At 39.5% G+C, this 21,102-nt stretch overlaps 1 protein-coding gene across 1 annotated transcript in view; it reads left to right on the top strand.

The window, feature by feature from the left end:
* The window catches only part of pitpnm3 (PITPNM family member 3), a 128,207-nt gene that overhangs the window by 22,164 nt on the left and 84,941 nt on the right, over positions 1–21,102 (top strand). Inside the window, exons 5-6 of the mRNA XM_048612362.1 lie at positions 11,153–11,325; positions 12,729–12,899. Coding sequence (XP_048468319.1) covers positions 11,153–11,325; positions 12,729–12,899 — 344 coding nt within the window. The remainder of the gene's footprint in view (positions 1–11,152; positions 11,326–12,728; positions 12,900–21,102) is intronic.

Below are 21,102 nucleotides of genomic sequence, written 5' to 3'. Positions count from 1 at the left end.
TGTGCATTAGTCATTAAAAGTGGCAAGACAGGTCAAGAGAGCTGTTAATAAAGCATATTGCATCTAATCTTCATTAATATTAGTATAGGATACAAAAGCAGGGAGATTATGCTGAAACTAAAAAGACACTGGTTAAACTTCTGCTAGCAAATTGTGTTCCGTTCTGGGCACCACACTTTAGGAAAGATGTGAATGCACTGGAAACATTTACTAGAATGTTTCCAGGATGAGTAACTTCAGTTGTGAGGAAAGATTTAAGAATTGGCACTGCCTTTCTTGGAGACGTGAAGGCTGAGTGTGGAATTCATAGAAATTTTTGAAAACAGTAGGGTTTTGGACAGAGTAAGTAGGGAGAAACCGTGTGGTGGATTTAACAAAAGATAGGTGAAACAAGGGAGAAAGGAATTAGGAGTTATGCCTATAAAGATCAATGAGGAGGATAGGAGAAGGTTTGAGTGTAGCATAAATGTTAGCGTGGATGGGTCGGGTCAACATGGTTTTCTTTGCTACACACTGTATGTAAGTCTTTATTTCTCATCCTAGTGCTCTGTTGCGATAATCAAAGCTGCTTATGTTGCACGGATATTACCAGTATTAATAGCCCAATTAACATCACTAAAGGATCATGAACCGAGGGCACATATTTGAAGTATTTTGCGCAAGAAGCAAATGCAAAGAAAACATTTTCCACACAGTGAGTGGTCAGGACTTGGAATGCACTGCCTGGAAGTACAATGAAGATAGGATCAATTGAGGCATTCAAGAAAGCATTTAGTAATTATTTAAATAGAGGCAATGCAAAGAGTTATGGGGAAAAGACAGGAGTTTGGCCCTAAGACAAAATAATCAGATAGCCAGTGTCAACATAATGAGCTGAATGGCCTAATTCTGCACTGTAACAATTCCATGTTTCTGCATGTCTGTCCTCTCCAGCCCATCTTCCCAATTAGAACTAATCCCACCTTCTGGGAGTTGACCAAGTGAGACTTTCAGCCAAGCAAATGGCTGGAAGGTGAAGCCTTCTCTAGGATAAGTTGCCTGTAGAAACACACAAAGGCCGTTAGTTCAACCTGATTACATTCGCGAGACCTAAGAACCAACTTCTTGTGGTCTTTTGGTTCTGCTCCATTGTTTGCAAAGCAGATCTGCAATGAAAGCTGGAAAATGATTCAGAACTATATTCGCCTGATTATTTTTATTCAGTACCTTTTCCAGCCAGCTTAGGAGAGATCAGGAACTCAATACATGCAGGAACATTGATAAGAATCCTACTTCCCCTCTGGTGTATTATGCTATATTACTCAGTATCATCCATTAATTTTAATCAATTAACTGGTGCATACATTTGATTTACTACAAAACTGAACTAATGATTATTGGAGAATACAGGCATTAAAAAGGTGGAGGTACAAATCCAGAGAGCAACAGTGTGTGTATTAGGATGTTTAGATGTCAATCCAATAATTATTGTAGCTAAGATAGAAAATTATACTTTGACAATAAAATGAACATGCTGGAGTTGAGAATGTATAGCTTTGGTGAACTGGCTCAAACTCTCTTGATGCTTTTTTAGATTTTGTGTTATGACATATCAAGCATAAAGAGGGTTGGTTAACTTGCTTAACTGGACAGCTGGTTTGCAACGTAGAGTGACGCCAACAGCACGGTTTCAATTCCAGCACCAGCTAAAGGTACCGTGAAGGATTCTCCTTCTCAAACTCTCTCATTGTCAGAGGTAAGGTGACCCTCAGGTTAAACCACCTCCAGTCACCTCTCTCTGATGTTAGAGCCATTCTGTGATCTAGTAGGATTATAGAAACTCTACCTTTTTTATATAAAGACTGAACAGAATCTTTGGACTGCTCAATGTGTGCGTTACCATTCAGAAAGTTCCCAGTACTTTTTTTCTGACCAGGCAATTTAAAAAGACCAATAGAACTTTAAGGAATCACGCCAGTCACACAGTTGACTTTTGGCTATGAAAATGGGTTGCTCCTGTTCCTGAACAATGGGGTGAAATGAGCCCCAGATTGCGAAGTTTTCATTTCAGGCACCTGCTGAACCCTGGAAGTACATCTTAGTATGATAGTTCAGGATGTATTGTCTGGGCTACGCAGGAACTTAGAGTGGAAAGGGAAAGATCCAGTTGTCATGTTACGTGTAGGTGCCAACGATATAGATAGAAAGAGGAAAGATGTATTGCCCGGGGAATGTGAGCAGCTAGGAGCTAAACTAAAAATCAGGACCAAAAAGGTAATAATCTCTGAATTACTACCTGAGCCATGAGCAAATTCGCAAAGGATCAACATGTATAAAGAGGTAAACGTATGGCTCAACGATTGTTGTGGAGAAATGGGTTCGAATTCATGGGATGTTGACATCAGCACTGGGGAAGGAGGGTGCTGTTCTGATGGAATGGGTGCCACCTGAATCATGCTGGGTCCAGATTCCTAGCAAATCATATAACTAGGGCTGTGGATAGGGCTTTAAACTAAATAGTGGGGGTGTGGATTCAGTTGCATGGAAAGTTGTGAAAAAAGTTAAAAATGGGGAGGACTCACCCGAGATTATTAAAGTTTCCAGACCAAGTAATAGGACAGAGAGAATGGAAAGGGTCAGAAATCAAACGTCAGGCACAGCAGATAAAGGGACAGCTATGCGAAGGAGGACAGTCAATACAGGACTGAGGATGTTGTGCCTAAATGCATAAATTTACAAAACGAGGTGAATGAGCTTGTAGCAGAGATGTGGCTGCGAGGGATCAGGACTGTGAATTAAATATCCGGAGATACATATCCAATTGAAGGGACAGGCAGATGGGCAGAGGAAGTGGGGTTGCTTTGTTAGTAAGAAATGCAATGAAATCTGTAGCAAGAAGTGACAAAGAGTCGGATGGCATAAAATCTGTGTGGGTGGTATTGAGGAACCGCAAAGGAGAAAGGACACTGGTGGGAGTTGTGTACAGGCCTCCCAGCAGTGGTCAGGATATGGGGAAGCAAAATAAATTAGGAGATAGAAAAGGCAGGTAAGAAAGGCACTATCACAACAATCATGGGGGACTTCAATATGCAGGTGGACTGGGAAAGTCAGGTTGGTAGCAAATCTCAGGAAAAGGAATTTGTGGAATGTCTATGAAATTTTTTTTTGGAGAAGACTGTGATAGATCCCATTGGGGCTATTCTAGATTCTAGGCAATTCTGGATTTCGTGATGTGTAATGAGGCAGACTTGATTAGGGGACTTAAGGTGAAGTAACCCCTAGGAGGCATTGACCATAATAAGATAGAATTCACTCTGCAGTTTTAGAGGGAGAAGCTGGAACCAGATGTAACAGTATAACAATTGATAGAGATAACTACAAAAGCAAGAGGGAGGAGCTGGTTAGAATTGATTAGAGGTGGAGCTTAGCAGGAAAGGCGGTGGAGTAGCAATATCAAGGGTTTCCAGGGGTAATTTGGGAAGCACAGCAGAAATTCATCCCAAGGAAGAAGAAACATACTAAGTGGAGGATGAGGCAACTATGGCTGACAAGGGAAATCAGGGATAGAATAAAAGCAAAAGTTAAAACACACAATGTGGTAAAGATTAGTGGAAAGTCAGAAGATTGGCAAGCCTTTAAAAACCAGCAGAGGATAATTAAAAAAGCAATAACAAGAGAGAAGATAAAATATGAGAGTAAGCTCACTAGTAATATAAAAGAAAATTATGAGTCTTTTTCAGATATCTAAAAGGTAAGAGAGAGGCAAGAGTGGATATTGAACTGCTGGAAAATTAGTAATGGGGAACAAAGATATGGTGGAGGAACTGAATAGTTATTTTGCATTAGTTTTCATAGTGGAAGACACCAACAGCATACCAGAACTTCAAGAGAATCAGGAGGTAAAGGTGAGTGTAGTGGCCATAACTAAGAAAAAGGTGCTGGGGAAACTGAAAAGGTCTGAAGGAGGATAAATGCAGACCAGATGCACTACACCCCGGAGTTCTGAAGGAAATAGCTGAGGAGATGGCGGAGGTATTTCTAGTGATTATTCAGGAATCATTGGAGTCAGGAAAGTTCCCAGAGAACTGAAAAATGGCTAATGTATACCCTCCCCCTGTTTAAGAAGGGAAGGAAGCAGAAGTCAGGAAACTTTTGGCGGTTTAGCCTGATCTTAGTCACTGGTAAGATTTTAGAGTCCGTGATTAAGGATGAGATTGTGGAGTACTGAGAAGTGCATGGTAAGACGAGGCTGAGTAAACACAGCTTCGTCAAGGGGAGGTCATGCTTGCCAAAGCTGTTACAATCCTTTGAGGATGTAACAAGCAAGCTAGGCAAAAGAAAACCAGTGGATGTGATCTATTTAGATTTCCGGGAGGCCCTTGTAAATGTGCCGCACAGGAGGCTGGTAAATCAGATAAGAGCTCATGGTGTTAGCAGCAAGGTATTGGGATGGATAGAGGAGTAGCTGACTGGCAGAAGGCAGAATGTAGGGATAAGGGGTCTTTTTCAGGATGGCAGCTGGTGACCAGTGGAGTTCCGCAGCAGTCCATGTTGGGACCACAGCTATTCATGTTGTGTATTAATGAGCTGAATGAAGAAACTGAGGGCATTATTGCCAAGTTTGCAGATGATACAAAGATAGGTAGAGGGACAGGTAGTGTTGAGGAAGTGGGAAAGCTGCAGAAAGACTTGGACAGGCTAGGAGAGTGTTCAAAGAAATGGCAGATGGAATACCATATGGGAAAGTGTGAGATTATGCGCTTCAGTAGGAAGAATAGAGGCATAGATATTTTCTAAATGGAGAAAGGGTTCAGAAATCTAAAACACAAAGGAACTTGGGAGTCTTAGTTCAGGATTCTCTTAAGGTTAACATGCAGGTTCTGTTGGGGCAGTTAGGAAGACAAATGTGATGTTAGCATTCATTTCAAGATGGCTAGCATACAAGAACAGAAATGGTCTGCTGAGGTTATATAAGGCTCTGTTCAGACCACATTTGGATTATTGTTGAGCGGTTTTAGGCGCTGTATCTAAGGAAGGATGTGTTAGCATTGGAGGGGGTCCAGAGGAGGTTTACAAGAATGATCCTGGGAATGAAGGACTTTTCATATGAGGAGTGGTTGAGGACCTTGAGTCTGTGCTCAATGGAATTTAGAAGGATGACAGGGAATTTCATTGAAGCTTTTAGAATTCTGAGAGGCCTGGATAGAGTGGACTTGGAGAAGATGTTTCCGCTAGTAGGAGAGACTCGGACCTGAGGGCACGACCCTTTAGAAAGGAGATGAGGAGGATTTTTTCAGGAAGAGTGTCGTTAATCTGCAGAACTCATTGCTACAGAGTGTTGTGGAGGCCAAGTCATTAAGTATACTTATGAAAGAGATAGACAGGTTATTGATTAGTAAGGGGATTAAGTGTTACAGGGAGAAGGCAGGAAAATGGGGTGGAGAAACATAGCCATGATAGAATGGCAGAGCAGATGCGATGGGCCGAATGGCCTAATTCTGCTCCTATATCTTATGGTCTTATGAAGGTTGGGCCAGTGTTGTGGTGGGCTAGTTAGAAGATTTTATGTCCTCTAGCCCTCACACCCTAACCCAGCACCAACACATTTCTGGCCTCTCAAAACTCACCATTCCAGCTCAATACCAACTCAACCAATATGCAACACAGACAGACCTCAGGAGCTATGTGGAGATGAACAAAATCCTCCTTTGTAGATCACTTCCCACCCACTTTCCCCTACCAGCGACAATCAGTTGGAACTGGGGGTGGGATTTCCACATTTGAGTCCCATGCACCATTTTTAAAGGCTCAAGGTGTCTTCTTGGTCTGTTGAAAATCCAGTCCATAATTTCTGCATTGTCGTATTAATATTATTATTAACTCTAATGTGATTTTTTTCTAACCAGAGAAAGTTGATGTCCTTGTCTAACATTGCGATTATGTGAATGAGATTTAACAGCAAGAAGAGTGATAGATCAATTATTAGAACTATGATATATTATGGAATTTTAAATATTAACTTCAAACTCCATTTATATAAAATAATTTTCTGATATTCTTTTCCACAAACCTTTATTAAAATCCATTCAACATTAAAGTTTCACTAGCTCTTGCGTTTTCACCATCTTTCAATATTAAAATGACAGTTCAGAAGTATAATGCTACAGGCAGATAATTGATCAAATACTTACGCTAAATATCACAGAAGTAAATTTCAAGTTTTTACTAATGAATCCACTGAAACAATTACAAGTCATTTTAACAGTTAAAAGAGAAATAAAGGCACAATTTATTATGCTCGGAATGGAATGGGAAATCCAAAATGTACAACTTGTATGAGGGGTTATCGTTTCTTCCTAATCATGCTTCTTTAGACTCCAATTTCTTTAAATATGTGCAGTTTGCTTAATAGAATTGACCAATTTATTATATTCAGTTCTCTGTTTATTATGAACTCTGACTGCAGCCAAACCTTTAATTAAATTTTGGAGAACTGCGAATCCATAGATACGACTGTAAGGTAAAACTGTGCAGAATGTCAGATGCTGATTCTGTCAAAATTTATAGAACCAGGAAGAGGCCACTTGAAGACCACTGGCAGATAGCCCTGCCATAGAGAAACATCCATGGATACACAGGCTGAAGAAGCCACAAATTGTCTCTCAACATGTGTTAACCAGGCAGAGAGCATCAAATCCAGGATCAAAAGTAAATTAGAGATTTTCGTATAACAGCATCCTCAAGGGGCCTTATTTAATTCATGATGAACTACTTGGCTATTCTTCCTGTTGCAGACCACAGTTGCAACTTAGTATCCTGGAAGGGACTCACACAGTCTTCGTTGTCCTCACGTACCTGATTTTGCCAGATACATTACCGTAAACGATGCACTGAGCTCCACTGATGGGAACTGCCAGAATGGGCAATCCCCACTCCCAGCCCAAACCCCATCCATGCTGACAGTGCTGTATGGGATGGGCAGAGGGTCTACCTCTGACAAGTCTCCATCGTAATCCAGAATTTAAGATGGAGTTTGGTATCACTCAATCCTTGCCTATTTCCTGTCTTTTCCTATGCACTGTTTCTAGAATTATGGCATACATTTGCAGAAGGCCTTTGGGTTTTCAGCACTTGAATTATGACTTATTACATGTATCATGTGTACCTTACAATGTCCTGTTGTTTTACCTCAAAAGGTTTTAAATCTTCACTGTATAAAATAATATCCGACAATGGTTTGCAGAAAGTAGCAAACTTCTTTGGTGTGACAATGTTAAAAGATGCTGAACAACAAAGGCATTTTGAATAAGATAAGCCTGTAAAAGTTTTACTTTTGGGGGAGATTAGGTTTTACATTTGGAGGAGGTTTCAATCTCTCCCACATGTGGGTAATTTCTGGCTTCCCATTTATTTTACTAAACAAGTCTAAAGGCCTCCAATCAGGCTTCTTATCCATTTATATTTTTTCATTAAACCACACCATTAGTCTTCACAGTCGCACATAATATACCATTGAGCTTCATCTGGGTCCCCTGTTTATCATTCACAGTCATCCCTCAGTAAAACAATTTGTCTGCTTCTGTTATGTGCACTGATAACAGTTAGCTCTGCTGTACTCCTTCATTGCCCATCTGTCTGACACATGACTCAATTTTAACATTTCATATTGAAAAAAACAATGAAGCCAACTTCGCAAACAGCTGTTCCCTTAAACAGCAGAGTATGGAAGTTTGGTGTTCTGATCAATAAAGAAAATTACCTGCTTCAGTCATTATGTCTTGCCTTCTGTTGTTGAGACTCTTTTAATGGAATTTTGCAGCACATAAAAAGGCCATCATGTCCATTGTTTCTATGCCAGTGCTTATGCTTCACAACCTTAACACTGAATTTCAATTGTGATATTTTTGCTGGATCCACATTGGCCCTAAATAAAACATCAGCTTCAGCTTCAGGAGTATCCCTATGATCCAATACTTTCTGGATTCTGCTAACAACACAGCTTCAGAGAATCAGCTGGAAGACCCTTGTCCTCACCTACAAGTTATTTCCTGGACTTTCTGTCCAAGTCTATTTGTCAACCATCATCTTCAACTCTTCGATCTGGCATCCTTTTTTCCACTCTACTTTGAGGAATAGATCTATTTTAATGCTATACGCTTTTTCAGTGTCTCTGCCTTGTTACTCTCTTACCACTTCTAAGAAGCTTCCTAAAATTGATTTCTTAAACCAATGTGAAACCACTTTCCACTGAACTAGTTCATATTTCCAGAATTTTGTGGCTTGGGGATTTATTCTGTGCATTGGAGAAATAGCTATCCTTGTCTGTTCTGGTGCTTTGTAGCCTGTAATGGTTTCCAATGAGTCACTGCTGACTAGATCTAGTGAGTTTCTGCGAGCTCTTTTATTTACACTATTGTAGATAATACTGTTCTCTGGAAGTGGTGTTGATGGTAATCGTGATGTAGAGATGCTGGGGATGGACTGGGGTGGACAAAATCAGAAGTCACACAACACCAGGTTATAGTCCAACAGGCTTATTTGAAATCATAAGCTTTCAGAGCGCAGCCCCTTTGTCAGGTGCAGTGAGAGAGAAGAGCACACAGACCCCAAGTTCATAGGCAGAGAGGTCAAGGACTAAGAGATGAAAAGATCATACAACTGGTGTGAGTGGAGTGTCAGATAATAAGCCCCTGCAGGTGACCAAGAGTGTTAGATGGTGAGTAAACAATTTATCAAGGTGATGGTGTCAAAACAAGACAATAAGGAAGATATTACAGACACAGAACAGTGTGATGGGGTCATGAACCCAAGATCACGGTTGAGGCTGTCTTTGTGGGTACAGAGCTTGGCTATCAGTCTCTGCTTGGTGAGTCTAGCTTCCACCCTGAACATGTTAAAAAAGCTACCCATACAGACAAGCCCTGCACATACACAAGCTCAGCTCAGATGAAGAGGAACGCAATGGACACCTAAAGGTTTTGAAGGATGCCCTCGTAAGAATGGGATACGAAGCTCAATTCATCGATTGCCAGTTCTGACATGCCACAGCGATAAACCTCAACGACCTCCTCAGAAGACAGATACAGGATATGACCAATAGAGTACCCTTCTTCATCCAGTACTTTCCCAGAATGGAGAGACTACGTCATGTTCTTTGCAGCCTTCAACATGTCATCGATGACGACAAACATCTTGCCAAGATCTTCCCTACACCTCCACTTCTCACCTTCAAACAACTGCTAAACCTTAAACAGACCATTGTTTGCAGCAAACTACCCAGCCTTCAGGACAACATCGACCACAACACCACACAACCCTGTCATGGTAACCTCTGCAAGACATGTCAGATCTTTGATATGGATACTACCATCACGTGGGAACACCACCCACCATGTGCACGGCAGATACTGATGTGACTCTGCCAATGTTGTCTATCTTATAAGCTGCAAGTGACGATGCCCCGAGGCATGGTATATTGGCAAAACCATGCAGACGCTTCGACAATGGATGAATGGACACTGCGCAACATTCGCCAGACAGGGATGTTCTCACCCAGTCAGGGAACACTTCAGCGGTCAAGGGCATTCAGCCTCCAGTCTTCAGGTAAGCTTCCTCCAAGGCGGACTTTGAGATACACAACAACACAGAATCGTAAAACTTGGAGTGATTACCTGGTGTCAGCAATTATGTGTTTGCTTCTCTGACCCTTCATTCAACCCTGCATTAGCTTAATGTTATTGGAAAAAAGTATGTAATAGCAGAGAGCATTTAGAGATACATAATATGGTTAAATAGAGTTGGCATGGCTTCAAGGAAAGGAAATAATGCCTGACACATTTACTAGAATTCTTTGAGGTACCGAGCATATAGATAAAGGGGAAGCAGTGATGTAATGTATTTGGATTTTCAGATGGCAATTGGTAAGGTACCACACATTAGGCTATTTAAGAAGATAAGACCCCATGGATGAGAGTTGTTGAATGGACATGTTGCATGCAACAGTGAGAGTTGAAGGCAATATGCTTTGATGAGAGTGTGTGCAGTGGCAGAGTTAGCCTGAGTAGTGGTCCAGCAAGTGTGAGGTATCAGAGAGAAGAGCATAGCACTTAGCCTTGCAGAACACAGATCATTAACCTTCTTCCTGCACTGCTGGGCCAATGCACTTCACCCAGGACATGTCTGTCACCTGGGCTCTTTTCTCAGTCAAGACTGAATGGGTCTGGTGGCCTGTACTCCTTCGCTAGTCAACAGGATACAGCACTGCCTTTGCACTGCACCAGCATTTTCACGTCTTTGTCTATGAACAAATTTCCTTTTCTGATTTGGGTCGTCAGTGGGAATGGCTGAGGACCATGGAGTATAAAAACCAGTTCCTGGTGTGCAGCATCTGAAGAGGTGTGCAGCTATGCTTTAAATATGGCTTAAGTGGTGTGAATGCTGGAAGGTCCCAGGAACAGCAAACACTTCCACCTCACTTGATGTGTGGGTGGGTACCCTGGAGCCCAGATGCATAAATAAGGAGGCGAAGAGTGGAAGATTGCATGAGAAGCTGTTGTGAGCCATGGCAGATTGGTTAGTATGAGTACCATTTGAATAAAGAAGTACTTTGTCTAAAAATGTGAAACTTCAGTCCATTGTATTATATGGCTACCAATAATTCAATTAAAATTCAAAAAGACTGAGAGGTTTCAGTGAAATTCAGAATTTGGAAAAATATAGATCTGAAATTTCGGGCAGGCAATGGCATAACGTCATTTGGCTGGCAGTTCAGAACATCTGGCTAATGTTTCTGAGGACATGGGTTCACATCCCACCTCGGCTGATGATGATATTTGAATATAATACAAAAAAATCTGGAATGAAACAAATAGCTAATGTCAACCATGTAACCACCATCAACTTATTGTAAAATCCCATTAGGTTCAGTAATGTTCTTTAGGGAAGGAAATCTGCCATCCTTACCTGGGCTGGTATGTGATTGACTCCAAACCCATAACAATGTGGTTGACCCGAGTTTTGGGCTGTTAGAGATGGGCTATAAATGCTGGCTTAGCTAGTGACAGCCACATTCTATGAATGAATAAAACACATTTAAATTAAAGCATGTTAAACTTAAATTATTTCCTATAAGATTAATGCATTGGTTTTAATAATGTTATTTTTATTTAAACAGAAGTCACTCCAGTGCATTAAATGATGACCCTGATTTACAAAGGACAAGTAGCACTAACTTATTAGATGGAAATCCAGGACGATTTGATTTTGATGTCTCTGACTTCTTCCTCTTTGGCTCCCCACTGGCTTTGGTTCTGGCAATGAGGTGGACAGTACTTCCTTCAGTAGATGGTAAGTCCTTGAAAATTTTCTAGTCAGTATCAAGACAGCTTTCAAAATATGGCCCAAAGAGAGAAACATGCAAAACTGCAAATTGCAGCACGGAATCAGTGATTGCTCAGCATGCATGCTGTGTAGATCGGAGCACAGTCATTGTTTTTATTCAAATAATTTCTAAATTAATTATTTGGAGTTGTACAGGATCTGTCTTGATAGTTTGCAATGCTTCTTTTTAGTGTAATGATTAATTTTGCATAATTGTATCCATTTATCTGATAATTATGCAAAAGTAAATTATGTTGCTGGAAACAGCGTTTAAATAAACATTCATTTTCTTTTAGGGGTTGGAGCATGTAAATATTTGCCTCCAGAATGTCAGTGTGTGAATTAAAACTATCCCCAATCCTAAAGCTGAAGACACAGTTGTTTTAGAATGTCACAAAATGTCTTTTTAGCAGGCATTCAATTCTCCTCCAGAAGCGAATGATTCTAAATCTCAGCTTGGAAGATTTGAGTTATCTGATTGGATTTGTTTGCTAGCTTCTAGCTGGTTATTTCAATGTAGGAATACAAGGTGATAACCCGTCATGGGAAGATTGAGGAATGTAAATAGGAACTGGGACTGCTGTGCTTCCACATCCCCACCCTCAGAACTGGCCCATTCTATTTGCAGGATTCTTATTACTCCTACTCTGGGAGCGACAGACTGCAGACAGAAAAAAATAGTTCAAGAAACTTTTTCTTGTAAAAAAGCAATAACTCAACACTCCTCTTTGATCAGAATAAAAGAAATGCCATTACTAATGTATATCCTGCTGTTATTTGCACTGTTCAGCAACTGGTGATTTGTAAGATTGTGAAGGTTATTATATTTTCTGGGTTCACTGAGGCTCAGGCACTTCACCTGGCAACAGCACGTTTTGGGAAATTGCAAGCTGACATTTTCCAAAATGGAAGTTACAGACTATCATTTTCACTGATGGTGGGCAAACTACCTCATGGGGGGTGTATGGAAATTCTCCTCCACCCGAACAATAGTTTACAGGATGTCGGCATTTTGGTGAATTCTCCAATGAGTCAGCTGTAAAAGAATGATACAGACCAGAAAAAGTTGGCAATTGTTTTGATCGGAGTGCATGGGATGGGAATAGATAAAAAGCTTCATGTGTTGTAGCTGCATGGAGCTGCAATGTTGTGCAACCATTACAGAAGATTGGGTGACTAGTCCTTTTACTCTTCCTCATTTTAGTTTTCCGTTAAAATTAACTATTAACATTAAAATGAACGCTGTTGTTTTTATGCTCGAATGAAAAATTGCCATAACCAATAACTGTTCCAAGACGTTGTTTGACTGAGGAGAATAACCATTTGTGCTTGGTCTGTTTTTTTTCATGCCTGTCTTTTCCCTCTGTCAGTGTCTCACCTGCGGCCTGCTTGCAGCCAGGTGTACAGCCTCTTCCATTCAGCTGATCCCTCTGCCTCTCGGTTAGAACCGCTGCTAGAGAAAAAGTTTCACCTCGTGGCTCCATTCCCAGTTCCAAGGTACCAACGATATCCTTTGGGAGATGGGAATTCTGCTCTTCTAGGTATGTTGTTCTTATTATAATCATGGAACAGAATATGGAAAATCATTTGGAGTCTGATTCCCTGCATGTCCACTAGCAATTGAAAACAATTCAATGAACATTCTTAATTTAAGAGAAAGATGATGCTGAGTACTTAGGCTGTTTAGAATGTTTCTCAATAAACAATGTATTGTTGTAGTTTTATAACAAGATGATACTCAATGTGTTTTTATTCATCTGAGTCTTTCAGGATGTTCCGAATACGTGAAAGTTTTGGATAAACTTGTCAGATTTTAGATTTAACAAGGGTTCATAGACTAGTGCACTCAGGAAGTCGTTGTAAGCTTGACTCGGTTTTTAAGTATTTTGATCTCTGAGTCAGGTGGGTTTGAACTCCTCTCCAGGCTCAGGAGGATCACTGTGACATCAAGACAGCACTGAGGGAGTGCTACATTATCGGAGGTGCTGTCTTGCAGTTGAAATGTCAAACTGCTGCTTTTTTTGGTTAGATGGGCATGGAAACCCAATTGTTTCTAGGAAAAAAAAAATCTTGATGTTGTCCAAAAGTCTTCCCTCCAGCAATCATAACAGTTACTCATCTTATTGCTGTTTATGCAGGATGGCTGTAGTGTTTGACAACAGCAGCTAAATTTCAAAAGGAGGATTGTCATAAAAGAGACGAACTAGGAGATTTTGTTGGAGTGAGGTTGCAGAGTGTGGCACGATGAAGGAGTCAATGTTGGCAGCAAACTCAAAAAGAGAGTTTCACTGATTATTGAAGAGGTTCAACTCCAGGGAATTCACATTATTTTTCTTTCAGAAGAATACTGTGGAAGCTAGAAATCTGAATTGAAAACAGAAAGTATTGGAACTACTCACAGGTCAGACAGCATCTGTGGACCTGTCCCTTATTTCCAGCTTTCTTCTGTTGTAGAGGTCAGATGATATGGGAAGGCATTGGTGGTAGCAGGCTAGTGAAGACTGGCATGTTGCTGGATGTTTAACAGACGAGAGATCCCTATGTTAGTCAAGGCAGCAAAAGGTTTTCAGAGATTTACAAGGGATTTGTTGAAAATTCACAGTTTAGCACAAACAACGGTTTCCTCCCTTCCCCTCTGGACCCTTACCTTGTCCAGAACCTGACTCAGCATTGGGCAAGAACCTAGTTCAGCTTTGTATATAAATAAACCACCATCACATTTACAAACAACAAATGACAAATATATTCCACCAGGGCCAGTATAAAAACCCATTTTTTTTTAATTTTAGAAATCCACTATCAAGCCAGTACTCAGCCCTTTTGTTTAAAAATCCACCACCAAATTACACAATCACCCGTTTAATCAAATTACAAGTTTTACCTAAGAGGCAGTGCAACAATAACAGTACAAATTTTGTAGAATGTACTTCATCTCATATGATTATCTCTATACACAATGGGTATGCTACCTTTCTAGGCTCATTGTAGAAAATATAATTTTTTTGGCAAACAGAATCCCATATCCACTGCCATCACTACAATTAGTCTTTCTGCAGCTAAAGTACATTTTGCAACCCATTTTATTGACTAGCTTTCCAAGCTAAAGAGTGACATTTCCCATTTTCACTCAAAAGAGAGATTATGAAACCACCTGCACTACTTATCAGGAAGATTGACACATGAAACATATTAAAAATGACAGGTTTCATGTGGTCACCAAAGGTAGAAACTTTAGAACTATTTTTCCAGATTTTATTCCTAAAGATTGTTTTCAGTACAAAACATTCTTGACTTTAGGATGTTTCATTGTAGTATTAAACTTCAACACATCCAATATAGCATTTGGCCCAGTTTAAGCTTTGCAGTTGCTCAATCTCTTCTTTTGATATAACATCTCTTTCTGTGAGAATCAAGTATGATTAACTGGGATGAGAATAGCAATCTGTAAATAGAATTGTTGATTAAAGTTTTCCAGACCTATTCTGCTTAATATCTAAATCAATATATTCATAAAGTCCCACAAGCCTAACTTTTATGCTCTGAATATTACATTTCTCAAATTCTGTAGTTTCACCCATAAGAAGTCATTAATAATTATCATGGAGACGGCTCAAACATTTCCTTTTAAATTGCCAATAAAATATCAGGGGGGCTGCTTTTAGTTGAACATAACATATTTTCAATAAAACAAACTTATTGAAAAATACATCCTTGAATACTTATTCAGACCTTGGGTGTGTTTGTTTATTTTTCGTTGTCCTCCTTCTGTGCCTGTTTCTTCTTTGAGTGCTTTTAGAACATGTATTTCTAAAAAGTCTCACCCTTGTTTAATTCTATTAACCATTCTGAGTCTGAAATTTTTAAATTAATTCTGATTAATTATGAGGAATAAACCTTAACAGTTTGATTGTAATGTTTGATAAATATTGTCTTATCATCATGATCTATTTTACTGCCTGACAATCCTTTCTTTATTAATACTTCAAACCTCTTGAATTGAACTCTACCTCAGATTGTCTTATACAATGTTTCAGTGATTTCTGAATTTCCTCCAGGACCTCAACCTTGATTTTAAAAAAAAAACTATCTCCCTGCAAGTAAAGCATTCAATGTGCAGGAAAAAGAAAGAAAACTAATGGTAAGACCTTCTGGTGCTGGAAGACTTTGCACAATTTGGCATTTTGAGATTCTTCCTATTTTGATAGCAACTAAATGCTTCATACACTTTTTGGTAATGCTTTGCATGAAATGCCTGGGACAGGGTTATTGTCAACTTGCAGATCGGTTAATCAAGCTAAATTTTTCTGCAGCATTTCATCAGTCACCTTATGATTCTTTTCTCAAAGTCCATTGCTGAGCAGAGGTATTCATGAGCGTGAGTTGCATGCTTTCACAAATGTCAATAAATCCATTGTTGGCGAGTTTCCCTCCATTGTCAGTCAAGAAACTTTGCTGGTGCCCCAGTTGTGATCCCCGTACCATTTCTCCATAATTTACTCTATAATTACCCTGTTGTTCTTACTAAGTATTATCATAGGTTAATTATGGTCACCAGGTCTACAAAATGCAGAATGAAAACATTAAGTCTTTTTTGTACACTGTTAGATCCATGGCAACTGAATCATTGAAGTCTCATGCCAATAGGCCATGATGCTATCTTATGATAGTTTTTACAGAGCTCACATTACTCACTATTCTTTTCTATTAGCCTTTTATATTCTTCATCTATCACACCGGTTTTTACAGAACTTTTAACCTTTGATGCATAGGACGAGTAAATCTCTTCTGTAACTTTAAGGCAATTTCTTCATTTTCTCTCTGATTCTTGACTTAATGTCATTAATACTTGTCTAACACTCTAATGAGAGACATCAGGTTTTCTTCAGTGGATAGAATAAAGTTTTAACTGGATAAACTGTAGATCCACAGACTTTCCATAAATAATTGCTTTATCGTGCTCCTTTCAAGTTTCATTTGTGCCTTTTCAGGTTAATGTGGCACCATGGGTATTGAGGTTGTTGAGGTTGGTTGGCTCGCCGAGCTGGTTTCTTGTTTCGCAGATGTTTTGTTACCATGCTTGGTAACATCCTCAGTGCAGCCTCCGATGAAGCGTTGGTGTGTTTTCCCACCTAGTTTTTAAACTCTGGGGTCTGTTGAGATGGATTGCCTCACTTCCGGTTTTCCTTCGTAGTGGAATGTATACGGGGTTGAGTTCTATGTGTTTATTAATAGCATGCTTCGTGGAGTGCCATGCTTCTAGGAATTCTCATGCTTGTCTCTGCCTAGCTTGTCCCAGGATCTTGGTGTTGTCCCAGTCGAAGTCGTGGTTCTCCTTGTCCACGTGGATTGAGATGAGTGAGTATTGGTCGTGTCTTTTTGTAGCCAGTTGGTGTTCATGTACTCTTGTTGTTAGTTTCCTTCCTGTTTGTCCGATGTAGTGTTTCTCGCAGTCTCTGCAGGGAATCTTGTAGATGACATTGGTCCTGTCCATGGCAGGGAGTGGGTCCTTAGTTCTCACTCGAGACTATATCAACGTTGACAAACCGGCTTACTCCAGTTACCTTACATGGAATTGCAAACATTTTTAGTGGCGTCAATGAGTAGTAATCACCTAAACCACAAGTAATATTTTGATACTCATTAATTTTATGTCAACTCTTACTTAGTGAATGAAGATCATATTTTAAACAATCAGTTCTATGTACAGGGTATAGTTGAAATGCAACCACTCTCACACATCTAAAGCTGTCCAAGACTAATACATGCACCACAGAACTTAAATTCATTACAATGTGGATTATTTATTTGATCTGTCAGTATCTTCTCCCTCTTCCTCAGAAATAATTGTGTGGTGTGGAGAATCCTATCTCTCTGCTTTGACTAATTTATCTTAGAATGAAATTTCAAGTTATACTTGAAGCACCTCTTAACTGTTCCTTTGGCATTCCTGAGATTCATTCCCAATTATTGCTGTGCCAATTCTGTTTTCTCCTGAAACAACCATATCTGCTAAAAATGCATTCACCCTCATTCTGTCCACAACTTATCATTCCAATGTATTAATATGCGAGTCCATTACCTGATCTATTTAGATATCTGGCAATCATTGAATATTCTATTCTTTGAGTCACTGAGGATGTCCCATATTTTTTCATGAGCATTGAAGAAAGTGATTGCTACTTCAGTAAATCTTTCAAGGTACACCTGATCCAATAATTTCTACTTGAATACCAGTCATGGTCCTCAAACCTTTCTAACTGATGGAAATTCATCTCATCAAAATTGCTCATTTTGCTTCTTGTAGGACAAAATAACTTCAGGGTTACAGCTCATTTCCTCTCTGGTAAGATGTATCCCATAATGACACATCCACTTCTCTATTTGAATGCAACTTTGGCATTTATTTTGAGAGGACTTGAATATAAAAGCAGAGATGTACTTCTGAGGCTCTATAAGGCTCTGGTCAGGCCAGATTTGGAGTGTTGTGCACAGTTTTGGGCCCCATTATCACAGGAAAGATGCACTGGCTCTGGAGCAGGTTCAGAGGAGGTTCATGAGAATGGTCCCAGGAATGAAAAGCTTAAAATATGAAGAACGTTTGAGGATTCTGGGTCTGTACTCGATGGAGTTTAGAAGGATGAGGGGTGCTCTAACTGAAACTTACGGAATACTAAATGGCCTGGACAGAGTGGATGTTGGGAAGATGTTTCCATTGGTAGGACAGGCTAGGACCCCAGGGCATAGCCTTAGAGTAAAGGGAAGACCTGTTAGAACGGAGATAAGGAGAAACTTCTTTAGCCAGAGAGTGGTGAATCTATGGAATTCATTGCCACAGCAGGCTGTGGAGGCCAGGTCATTGAGTATATGTAAGATGGAGATAGATTGGTTCTTGATTGTCAAGGGGATCAAGGGTTACAGGGAGAAAGCAGGAGAATGGGATTGAGAAACTTATCAGCTATGACTGAATGGCGGAGTAGACTCGATGGGCTGAATGGCTTAACTTCTGCTACTGTGTCTTATGGTCTTTCACTATTCATGTGATACAGACTCTTGGGACATTAGGTGAAAAATAATAGTCCAAAAATTTACATTCTTTTCCTCCATTTTCTTGAATGACCAATGAGAATGCAGTTTTCTACTTAAAAAAAAACATTCTTAGTTTCCGACCTCTAAAGTAAACATTCTCTGTCACCATGATTTATTCCAAACAGCCAGTTTGCAAAAGATAGACGTGGACCCAATCTTTCAATATGTTTATAAACATTTATTCAGAAATACATGTTACATGCATGCACCTCCTACCTAACAACTTGTTTAATTTTGCGCATATTCAAATTAACATGTAGGGTAAATATTCACCACTGTATATACTTAAGCAATACATTTACAACTAATAGATTCCATTAATCTTTCACTAACCTTTCAGACAATTTGTTCAACATCATAACCAACCATCTGTGTAGATGTGTCTCTTTTCTCCTGTCTGGTTCTTTTGTCAATTGTCTTCAATCTTGTTCTCTTTAAGGACCCTAACATTGGTGCTGTCAAACTCAGGACAGCAGGAGATAAAATAGTGGTGGGAAGAAGAATTTAAACAGATTATCATCTTGCTGTGAAGTCGCTGATGTTATTCAGGGTCACTGCCTTCTTGTTACTTCTAAGATCAGGTCTGGGAATGTGAACAGTCCATTGCTGAAGTTTGGCTCTCAGATTATCCAGCCGTTCAACACTCACTGTGGAATACTTTCTTGCTGACAGTCAAAGCATCTTTGCATCCCATCATTAAATGTACTGAAATGGTAAGAGCTACCTTCAGGTGGATCATAACACAGAGGCAACATGAACTTAAATTGGAATATTTCCTTATGGGTCAGTGTCACCTATTCATACCCAGTTAATCTGGCTAGTTAAGGATGAATGATTCCACTTTGAAATGTACAAGGTTAAAACAATCCATGGATCTCACAACAAGCCTCCAGTGCATGCTGGCACATCTGATAGCATTTAATCAAGATTTGTCTCCATTAACTTAAATCGGTAACTTCATCTCCAGTGGTTTAAGGATAGAGATAAAAAATAAGGTTTGTGTAATGGAGAATAATATAAACATAGCAGTACTGATATATTGTCAGAACGGCCTGAGATTTAATGTCGGGAAAAGTCCAAACAAAACTTTAGCTGAGGAAGGTCAGGTGGGGGTTGAGGTTGGGGGTAGTGGTGCAGCAGGCAGAAAGGCACACATCCCAGTGAACTGCCCCGAGACAATTTCATAGAATCAGGGTCATTTCAACATTGGTTGGTGGCTTTCAAACTGGATAAAAGGCAAAGTATTCCTCAATTTCATACCAAGCCACACTTCATTTGTGCCTGCCATTCTACTGTGTGATGAAGCCATTATCACTGTTAATGCATTTTTAATTTCAACTCCATACCAAGATGAGGAAAAATTGCAGTAATTTTCTTGCTTCACCTGGCCCTTTTTTTAAAATCATAATAGGTGCTGCACTGCAAAAAAACATAAGCCATTGTATGAAGCACCTGGGAATGCTTTGATGTGAAGGAGGATGTTTAATTGTCAATGTCACTGTGCATCATGAAAGATTTTATGGATCTCCTGTCTGCTATTTTCAGCTGTTGTCTCAGAGTTTGCTCTGTCAGCATTGCATGAAATATTTCTATTAGAAAAAGTAATTCCATTTCTTAGCAATATTTTCAAATTTTCACCATTACAATGGACACAAGAGTATGTAGACTGTACTTTCCCATCATTTCTTCGGATCATTTGTAAATATTTTTCACTGCACAGGTGGATTAATGTTTTTATTTTAGACTCATTTGACTAGTTAGATGTTTTCAGAAGTGAGTCTTATTTGCAATGCATTGATATTGTAGCTATATCCAATATTTCCATTTTCAAATTCTGGATAATGGAAAATCTGGGGAGGCAATGGCACAGTGGTGTTATCACTGAACTGTTAATCGAGAGACCCAGGTAATGTTCTGGGGACACGGGTTCGAATCCCACCACGACCGATGGTGGAATTTGAATTCAATAAAAATCAGAAATTAAGAGTCTAATGATGACCATGAAGCCATTGTTGATTGTCAGAAAAACCCATCTGGTTCACTAGTACCCTTTAGGGAAGGAACTGCCATCCTTACCTGGACTACATGTGACTCCAGACCCACAGCAATGTGATTGGTCTAGCTGGCAATGCTCTCATCTGTGAATGAATAATTAAAAAAAAAGCTTAGTAAGATTGTGAACATCAGTCTTCGGGAAAAGAATCTGCTGAACAGATTGAACATCTGTATGTTTAAAAATGGAAAAGACACAACAATTCTTTAAAATAAACCATGGGCTTCAATAATGTGGGAAAAAGGAGTGAAAATGGACTAAAAATAGCAGCAGCTATGGAGAGAGAAAACGAGTTAACATTTCAGGTCGATGACATTATATTTGAGGAAACAGAGACATTGTTCACACTTCAGTACAAAAAGCAGGTTATTGCTGTTCACCAGTTTCAATGGTCATTGCTATGTTACAGGGTGTCTTTGTGGTTAGTTAACTGATGCACATACATATGTTTATGAAACATAGGGATGCTTGATGATAATTAGTTGTAAAACATTTCGGTTTCATGCAGTGTTTTGTTACTGTTAATTGTCATCCTATTACTGCACCATAATAACTCATTAATAGGAAGGGATTGTTATCAACACAGTTACTGTTGTCAGGTATCA

The sequence above is a fragment of the Rhincodon typus genome, chromosome 26 (genome assembly GCF_021869965.1).
Source record: "Rhincodon typus isolate 14 chromosome 26, sRhiTyp1.1, whole genome shotgun sequence".
Classification (NCBI taxonomy): domain Eukaryota; kingdom Metazoa; phylum Chordata; class Chondrichthyes; order Orectolobiformes; family Rhincodontidae; genus Rhincodon; species Rhincodon typus.
Note: the sequence above shows the minus strand (reverse complement) of the source record. Positions and strands in the feature narration are given on the sequence as shown.